Below are 12,816 nucleotides of genomic sequence, written 5' to 3' on the forward strand. Positions count from 1 at the left end.
GCTACCTGTGAGGAGTGAAAGTTGTGTCTGGATGAGAGACGGAAGCGACTTGTGTCCACGTGCAGCTGGGCCGAGCTCACGATCACCAACTTACTCTCAACCTCCTGAGTACACACACAGTACATACAGTACACACAGTACACACACAGTACACACAGTACATACAGTACACACAGTACACACACAGTACACACAGTACATACAGTACACACACAGTACACACAGTACATACAGTACACACAGTACATACAGCACACACACAGTACACACAGTACATACAGTACACACACAGTACACACAGTACATACAGTACACACAGTACACACACAGTACATACAGTACACACAGTACAAACACAGTACTCGTACAGTACACACACAGTACACACACAGTACATACAGTACACACAGTACAAACACAGTACACACAGTACACACACAGTACACACACAGTACATACAGTACACACAGTACAAACACAGTACTCGTACAGTACACACACAATACACACACAGTACATACAGTACACACAGTACTCACAGTACATACAGTACACACACAGTACACACACAGCACACACAGTACATACAGTACATATACAGTACACACAGCACATACAGCATACACAGTACATACAGTGCATATACAGTACACACATTGCATACAGTACACGCACAGTACATACATTGCATACAGTACATACATTGCACACATAGTACATACAGTACACACAGTACACACATACAGTACACACAGTACACACACACAGTACACACACATAGTACATACACAGTACACACACAGTACAAGCAGCACACACAGTACATACACAGCACATAAGTACACATACAGTACATACATTACACATACAGCACATACAGTGCACACAGCACATACAGTGCACGGAGCACACACGGCGCATACAGTACACATACAGTGCATACAGTACATACACAGTACACACAACGCACACAGTGCATATACAGTATACACAGTGATACAGTACATACAGTACGCATGCGGTAAATACAGTATACACAGCGCACATACAGTGCATACAGTGCACACAGTTCATATACAGTGCATACAGTGCGCACAGTACATATAGTACACACAGTGAGTGGGTGGGTGAGTGAGTGGGTGAGTGAGTGGATGAGTGGGTGAGTGAGTGAGTGGGTGAGTGAGTGAGTGGGTGAGTGAGTGAGTGGGTGAGTGAGTGAGTGGGTGAGTGGGTGAGTGAGTGGGTGAGTGAGTGGGTAAGTCAGTGGGTGAGTGGGTGAGTGAGTGGGTGAGTGAGTGAGTGGGTGAGTGAGTGAGTGGGTGAGTGGGTGAGTGAGTGAGTCAGTGGGTGAGTGGGTGGGTGAGTGAGTGGGTGAGTGGGTGAGTGAGTGAGTGGGTGAGTGAGTGAGTGGGTGAGTGAGTGAGTGGGTGAGTGGGTGAGTGAGTGGGTGAGTGAGTGAGTGGGTGAGTGAGTGGGTAAGTCAGTGGGTGAGTGAGTGGGTGAGTGAGTGGGTGAGTGAGTGAGTGGGTGAGTGAGTGAGTGGGTGAGTGGGTGAGTGAGTGGGTGAGTGAGTGAGTAGGTGAGAGAGTGAGTGAGTGGGTGAGTGAGTGGGTAAGTCAGTGGGTGAGTGGGTGAGTGAGTGGGTGAGTGAGTGAGTGAGTCAGTGGGTGAGTGGGTGAGTCAGTGGGTGAGTGAGTGGGTGAGTGGGTGAGTGAGTGGGTGAGTGGGTGAGTGAGTCAGTGGGTGAGAGAGTGGTTGAGTGAGTGAGTGACTGAGTGAGTGAGTGGGTGAGTGAGTGAGTGGGTGAGTGAGTGAGTGGGTGAGTGAGTGAGTGGGTGAGTGAGTGAGTGACTGAGTGAGCGAGTGGGTGAGTGAGTGGGTGGGTGAGTGAGTGAGTGGGTGAGTGAGTGAGTGGGTGAGTGAGTGAGTGAGTGGGTGAGTGAGTGAGTGGGTGAGTGAGTGAGTGGGTGAGTGGGTGAGTGAGTGAGTGGGTGAGTGAGTGGGTGAGTGAGTGTGTGAGTGAGTGAGTGGGTAAGTCATTGGGTGAGGGGGTGAGTGAGTGAGTGGGTGAGTGGGTGAGTGGGTGAGTGAGTGAGTGGGTGAGTCAGTGGGTGAGTGGGTGGGTGAGTGAGTGAGTGGGTGAGTGAGTGAGTGTGTGAGTGTTTGAGTGGGTGAGTGAGTTAGTTAGTGAGTGGGTGAGTGAGGAGTTTATCTCCCACCTTGGTGATTGTGGGCACAGTTAGAGTCAGTGCCAGGGTGATGTCCATCGCATCGCCTGGCCGGAGCAGGAGGCCGGAGCAGAGCACGTGGGTACACAACTTGTTGTGACAGTCCTACACAGTACACACAGTACACACACAGTACACACAGTACACACACAGTACACACACAGTACACACACACAGTACACACAGTACACACACACTACACACACAGTACACACACAGTACACACACACAGTACACACACAGTACACACATAGTATACACAGTACACACACAGTACACACACAGTACACACACACAGCTTGTTGTGACAGTCCTACACAGTACACACAGTACACACACAGTACACACAGTACACACACAGTACACACAGTACACACACACAGTACACACACAGTACACACACAGTACACACACACAGTACACACACAGTACACACACAGTACACACAGTATACACACAGTACACACAGTACACACAGTACACACACACAGTACACACACACAGTACACACACAGTATACACACACAGTACACACAGTACACACACAGTACACACACAGTATACACACACAGTACACACACACAGTACACACACACAGTACACACAGTACACACAGTACACAGTACACACACAGTACACACACAGTACACACTACACAGTACACAGTACACACACAGTACACACACAGTACACACAGTACACACACAGTATACACACAGTACACACACACAGTACACACACAGTACACACACAGTCCTCACAGTACACACAGTACACACAGTACACACACAGTACACACAGTACACACAGTACACAGTACACACACAGTACACACACAGTATACACACAGTATACACACAGTACACACACAGTACACAGTACACACAGTACACACACACAGTACACACACAGTACACACACACAGTACACACACAGTACACACACAGTACACACAGTACACAGTACACACACAGTACACACAGTACACACAGTACACACACACAGTACACACACACAGTACACACACAGTACACACACACAGTACACACACAGTACACACACAGTACACACACAGTACACACACAGTACACACACAGTACACACACACAGTACACACACAGTACACACAGTACACACACAGTACACACACACAGTACACACACACAGTACACACAGTACACACACAGTACACACACAGTACACACACAGTACACACAGTACACACACAGTATACACACACAGTATACACACAGTACACACACACAGTACACACAGTACACACACAGTACACACAGTACACACACAGTACACACACAGTACACACACACACAGTACACACACAGTACACACACACACAGTACACACACACAGTACACACACAGTACACACACACAGTACACACACAGTACACACACACAGTACACACACACACAGTACACACACAGTACACACAGTACACACACAGTACACACACACAGTACACACACACAGTACACACACAGTACACAGTACACACAGTACACACACAGTACACACACAGTACACACACACAGTACACAGTACACACAGTACACACACAGTACACACACAGTACACACACACAGTACACAGTACACACAGTACACACACAGTACACACACACAGTACACACACACAGTACACACACACAGTACACACACAGTACACACACACAGTACACACACACACACACAGTACACACACACAGTACACACACAGTACACACACACAGTACACACACACAGTACACACACAGTACACACACACAGTACACACACAGTACACAGTACACACACAGTACACACACACAGTACACACACAGTACACACACACAGTACACACACAGTACACAGTACACACACAGTACACACACACAGTACACACACAGTACACACAGTACACACACAGTACACACACAGTACACACACAGTACACACACACAGTACACACACAGTACACACAGTACACACACAGTACACACACACAGTACACACACACAGTACACACACACAGTACACACACACAGTACACACACACACAGTACACACACAGTACACACACAGTACACATACACAGTACACACACAGTACACACACAGTACATACACACAGTACACACACAGTACACACACACAGTACACACACACAGTACACACACACAGTACACACACAGTACACACAGTACACACACAGTACACACACACAGTACACACACACAGTACACACACAGTACACAGTACACACACAGTACACAGTACACACACACAGTACACACACAGTACACACACAGTACACACACACAGTACACAGCTTGTTGTGACAGTCCTACACAGTACACACAGTACACACACAGTACACACACAGTACACAACTTGTTGTGACAGTCCTACACAGTACACACAGTACACACACAGTACACACACAGTACACACACACAGTACACAGCTTGTTGTGACAGTCCTACACAGTACACACAGTACACAGTACACACACACAGTACACACACACAGTACACAGTACACACAGTACACACAGTACACACACACAGTACACACACAGTACACACACACAGTACACACACACAGTACACACACAGTACACACACAGTACACACACAGTACACACAGTACACACACACAGTACACACACACAGTACACACACAGTATACACACACAGTATACACACACACAGTACACACAGTACACACACACAGTACACACACAGTACACACAGTACACACACACAGTACACACACACAGTACACACACAGTACACACACAGTACACACAGTACACACACACAGTACACACACACAGTACACACACAGTATACACACAGTATACACACACACAGTACACACAGTACACACACACAGTACACACACAGTACACACAGTACACACACACAGTACACACACAGTACACAGTATACACACACAGTACACACACAGTATACACACACTACACACACACTACACACACAGTACACACACACAGTACACACACAGTACACACACAGTACACACACAGTACACACACACAGTACACACACAGTACACACACACAGTACACACAGTACACACACAGTACACACACAGTACACACACACAGTACACACACACAGTACACACACAGTACACACACACAGTACACACACACAGTACACACACACAGTACACACAGTACACACACAGTATACACACAGTACACACACAGTATACACACAGTACACACACACAGTACACACACAGTACACACACACACAGTACACACAGTACACACACAGTACACACACACAGTACACACACACAGTACACACACAGTACACACACACACAGTACACACAGTACACACACACAGTACACACACAGTACACACACACAGTACACACACAGTACACACACACAGTACACACACAGTACACACACAGTACACACACACAGTACACACACAGTACACACACACAGTACACACACAGTACACACACAGTACACACACACAGTACACACACAGTACACACACACAGTACACACACACAGTACACACAGTACACACACACACAGTACACACAGTACACACACAGTACACACACACAGTACACACACACAGTACACACACAGTACACACACACAGTACACACAGTACACACACAGTACACACACACAGTACACACACACAGTACACACACAGTACACACACACAGTACACACACAGTACACACAGTACACACACACAGTACACACACACAGTAAACACACACAGTACACACACAGTACACACACAGTACACACACACAGTACACACACAGTACACACACAGTATACACAGTACACACACAGTACACACACACAGTACACACACAGTACACACACACAGTACACACACACATTACACACACAGTACACACACACACAGTACACACACACAGTACACACACAGTACACAGTACACACACAGTACACACACAGTACACACACACAGTACACAGTAGACACACAGTACACACACACAGTACACACACAGTACACACACAGTGCACACACACAGTACACACACACAGTACACACACAGTACACACACAGTACACACACACAGTACACACACAGTACACACACAGTACACAGTACACACACACAGTACACACACAGTACACACACACAGTACACACACAGTACACACACAGTATACACACAGTACACAGTACACACACAGTATACACACAGTACACAGTACACACACACAGTACACACACAGTACACACACAGTATACACACAGTACACAGTACACACACACAGTACACACACACAGTACACACACAGTACACACACACACACAGTACACACACACAGTACACACACAGTACACAGTACACACACAGTACACACACACAGTACACAGTAGACACACAGTACACACACACAGTACACACACAGTACACACACAGTGCACACACACAGTACACACACACAGTACACATACAGTACACACACAGTACACAGTACACACACACAGTACACACACAGTACACACACAGTACACAGTACACACACACAGTACACACACAGTACACACACAGTACACAGTACACACACAGTACACACACAGTACACACACACAGTACACAGTACACACACAGTACACACAGTACACACACAGTACACACACAGTACACACACACAGTACACACACAGTACACACACATTACACACACACAGTACACAGTACACACACAGTACACACACAGTACACACAGTACACACACAGTACACACACAGTACACACACACAGTACACACACAGTACACACACAGTACACACACACAGTACACAGTACACACACAGTACACACACAGTACACACAGTACACACACAGTACACACACACAGTACACACACAGTACACACACAGTACACACACACAGTACACACACAGTACACACACAGTACACAGTACACACACACAGTACACACACACAGTACACACACACAGTACACAGTACACACACAGTACACACACACAGTACACACACACAGTACACAGTACACACACAGTACACACACAGTATACACACAGTATACACACACAGTACACACACAGTACACAGTACACACACAGTACACACACACAGTACACACAGTACACACACAGTACACACACACAGTAGTACACACAGTACACACACAGTACACACAGTATACACACAGTACACACACACAGTACACACAGTACACACACAGTACACACACACAGTAGTACACACAGTACACACACAGTATACACACAGTACACACACAGTATACACACAGTACACACACAGTATACACACAGTACACACACAGTACACACACAGTCCTACACAGTACACACACAGTACACAGTACACACACAGTACACACACAGTACACACACACAGTACACACACAGTATACACACAGTACACACACAGTATAAACACAGTACACACACAGTACACACACACAGTACACACACAGTATACACACAGTACACACACAGTATAAACACAGTACACACACAGTATACACACAGTACACACACAGTACACACACACAGTACACACACAGTACACACACAGTACACAGCACACACACAGTACACACACAGTACACACAGTACACACACAGTACACACACAGTACACACACACAGTACACAGTACACACACAGTACACAGTATACACACAGTACACACACAGTACACACACAGTATACAGTACACACACACAGTACACACACAGTACACACACAGTACACACACAGTACACAGTACACACACAGTACACACACAGTACACACACAGTACACACAGTACACACACAGTACACACACAGTACACACACACACAGTACACAGTACACACACAGTACACAGTACACACAGTACACACACAGTATACAGTACACACACAGTACACACAGTACACACACACAGTACACAGTACACACACAGTACACAGTACACACACAGTACACACACAGTACACACACAGTATACACACAGTACACACACACGGTACACACACAGTACAAACACAGTACACAGTACACACACACAGTACACACAGTACACACACAGTACACACACAGTACACACACACAGTACACACACAGTATACACACAGTACACACACAGTATAAACACAGTACACACACAGTACACACACATTACACACAGTACACACACACAGTACACACACAGTACACACACAGTACACAAACACAGTACACACACACAGTACACACACAGTACATACACACAGTACACACACACAGTACACACACACAGTACACACACAGTACACACACTCAGTACACACACAGTACACAGTACACACACAGTACACACACAGTACACATACAGTACACACAGTACACACACAGTATACACGCACAGTACACACAGTACACACACAGTATACACAGTACACACACAGTACACACACAGTACACAGTACACACACAGTACACACACAGTACACAGTACACACACAGTACACATACAGTACACACAGTACACACACACAGTACACAGTACACACAGTACACACACAGTACACACAGTACACACAGTACACACACAGTACACACAGTACACACATTACACACACACACAGTACACAGTACACACACAGTACACACACAGTACACACACACAGTACACACAGACAGTACACACACAGTACACACACAGTACACACACAGTACACAGTATACACAGTACACACACAGTACACACACAGTACACAGTACACACACAGTACACACACAGTACACACACACAGTATACACACACAGTACACAGTACACACACAGTACACACTACACAGTACACACACACACTACACACACAGTACACACAGTACACACACACAGTACACAGTACACACAGTACACACACACAGTACACACAGTACACACACAGTACACACAGTACACACACAGTACACACACAGTACACACACACAGTACACACAGTACACACACAGTACACACACAGTACACACACAGTACACAGTGCACACACAGTACACACACAGTACACACAGTATACACACAGTACACACACAGTACACACAACAGTACACACACACAGTACACACACAGTACACACACACTACACACACACAGTACACACACAGTACACACACACAGTACACACACAGTACACACACAGTACACACAACAGTACACACACACAGTACACACACAGTACACACACACTACACACACACAGTACACACACAGTACACACACAGTACACACAACAGTACACACACACAGTACACACACAGTACACACACACTACACACACACAGTACACACACAGTACACACACACAGTACACACACAGTACACACACAGTACACACACACAGTACACACAGAGTACACACACACAGTACACACACAGTACACACACAGTACACAGTACACACACAGTACACACACAGTACACACACACAGTACACACACAGTATACACACAGTACACACACACAGTACACAGTACACACACAGTACACACACAGTACACAGTACACACATAGTATACACATTACACACACAGTACACACACAGTACACAGTACACACACAGTACACTCAGCAGTACACACACAGTATACACACAGTACACACACAGTACACACAGTATACACACAGTACACACACAGTACACACACAGTACACACAGTACACACACACAGTACACATAGTACACACACAGTACACACACACTACACACACAGTACACACACAGTACACACACACAGTACACACACACACACTACACACACAGTACACACACACTACACACACAGTACACACACAGTACACACACACAGTACACACACAGTACACACACAGTATACACACAGTACACACACAGTATACACACAGTACACATAGTACACACACAGTACACACAGTATACACACAGTCCTACACAGTACACACACAGTACACACACAGTACACACAGTACACACACAGTATACACACAGTCCTACACAGTACACACACAATACATACACAGTACACACACAGTACACACACAGTACACAAACACAGTACACACACACAGTACATACACACACAGTACACACGCAGTACACACACACACAGTACACACAGTATACACACACAGTACACACACAGTACACACAGTACACACACAGTACACACACGGTACACACACACACAGTACACATAGGACACACACAGTACACACAGTATACACACACAGTACACACACACAGTACACACACACAGTACACACACAGTACACACACACAGTACATACACACAGTACACACACACAGTACACACACACAGTACACACACACAGCACACACAGTACACACACACAGTACACACACACAGTACACACAGTACACACACAGTACACACTCACACACACAGTACAGACTCACAGTACACACACACAGTACACACACACACAGTACACACACACAGCACACACACAGTACACACACACACACAGTACACACACACAGTACACACACAGTACACACACACACAGTACACACAGCACACACACAGTACACACACACACACACAGTACACACAAACAGTACACACACAGTACACACACACAGTACACACACACACAGTACACACACACAGTACACACACACACAGTACACACATCACACACACAGTACACACACACACAGTACACACACACAGTACACACACAGTACACACACAGTACACACACACAGTACACACACAGTACACACACACACACTACACACACACACAGTACACACACAGTACACACACACAGTACACACAGTATACACACACAGTACACACACAGTACACACACAGTACACACACGGTACACACACACACAGTACATACACACAGTATACACACAGTACACACACACAGTACACACACAGTACACACACACACAGTACACACACACAGTACATACACACAGTACACACACACAGTACACACACAGTACACACACACAGCACACACAGTACACACACACACAGTACACACACAGTACACACACGGTACACACACACACAGTACATACACACAGTACACACACAGTACACACTCACACACACAGTACAGACTCACAGTACACACACAGTACACACACACACAGTACACACACACAGTACACACACACAGCACACACACAGTACACACACACAGTACACACACAGTACACACACAGTACACACATAGTACACACAGTACACACACACAGTACACACACACAGTACACACACAGTACACACTCACACACACACAGTACAGACTCACAGTACACACACACAGTACACACACACACAGTACACACACACAGCACACACACAGTACACACACACACACAGTACACACACACAGTACACACACAGTACACACACACACAGTACACACAGCACACACACAGTACACACACACACACAGTACACACAAACAGTACACACACAGTACACACACACAGTACACACACACAGTACACACACACACACAGTACACACATCACACACACAGTACACACACACACACAGTACACAGTACACACACAGTACACACACACAGTACACACACACAGTACACACACAGTACACACATAGTACACACAGTACACACACACAGTACACACACACAGTACACACACAGTACACACTCACACACACAGTACACACACACAGTACACACACAGTACACACACACAGTACACACACAGTACACACACACACACAGTACACACACACACAGTACACACACACAGTACACACACAGTACACACACACACACAGTACACACACACAGTACACACACAGTACACACACAGTATACACACACACAGTACACACAGTACACACACACAGTACACACACACAGTACACACACACCGTACACACACACAGTATACACACACACAGTACACACAGTACACACAGAGTACACACACACAGTACACACACAGTACACACACACAGTACACACAGTACACACACTACACACACAGTACACAGAGAGAGATAACACTGACAGCATGTGAGAGATTCAAACGTTTCAGTCCAGCAGTGTATCGATCCTACCCAAACAGGATAATCCACAGTGGTGGGGTTGGTGGGTCTGGTGGTGTCATCGCGACCTGGGGTGTCCGACGTTTTACAGACTCCTCCTGTGGGCTGGGATACAACAAAGATACAGGCACTCCGTGTAGCCTCTAACAGACTGTAGGGGCAAGTACTCACTCACCTACTCACCCACTCACCCACTCATTCACTCACTCTCTCACCCACTCACTCACTCACCCACCCACTCACTCACCCACTCACTCACTCACTCACCCACTCACTCACTCACTCACCCTCTCACTCACTCACCCACTCACCCACTCACTCACCCACTCACTCACTCACCCACTCACTCACTCACTCACCCACTCACTCACCCACTCACTCACCCACTCACTCACTCACCCACTCACTCACCCACTCACTCACTCACTCACCCACTCACACACTCACCCACTCACTCACCCACTCACTCACCCA

The 12,816-nt window shown here is 46.2% G+C and overlaps 1 protein-coding gene across 1 annotated transcript in view; it reads right to left on the reverse strand.

The window, feature by feature from the left end:
* Positions 1–12,816, reverse strand: part of LOC116956973 (integrin alpha-X-like) — a 68,534-nt gene that overhangs the window by 14,161 nt on the left and 41,557 nt on the right. Inside the window, exons 12-14 of the mRNA XM_076054754.1 lie at positions 12,355–12,447; positions 2,220–2,333; positions 6–104 (exon numbers count right to left, since the gene is read on the reverse strand). Coding sequence (XP_075910869.1) covers positions 6–104; positions 2,220–2,333; positions 12,355–12,447 — 306 coding nt within the window. The remainder of the gene's footprint in view (positions 1–5; positions 105–2,219; positions 2,334–12,354; positions 12,448–12,816) is intronic.

Source organism: Petromyzon marinus, chromosome 68 (genome assembly GCF_048934315.1).
Source record: "Petromyzon marinus isolate PM22_M1 ecotype Great Lakes invasive population chromosome 68, UKy_Petmar_22M1.pri1.0, whole genome shotgun sequence".
NCBI classification, from domain to species: domain Eukaryota; kingdom Metazoa; phylum Chordata; class Hyperoartia; order Petromyzontiformes; family Petromyzontidae; genus Petromyzon; species Petromyzon marinus.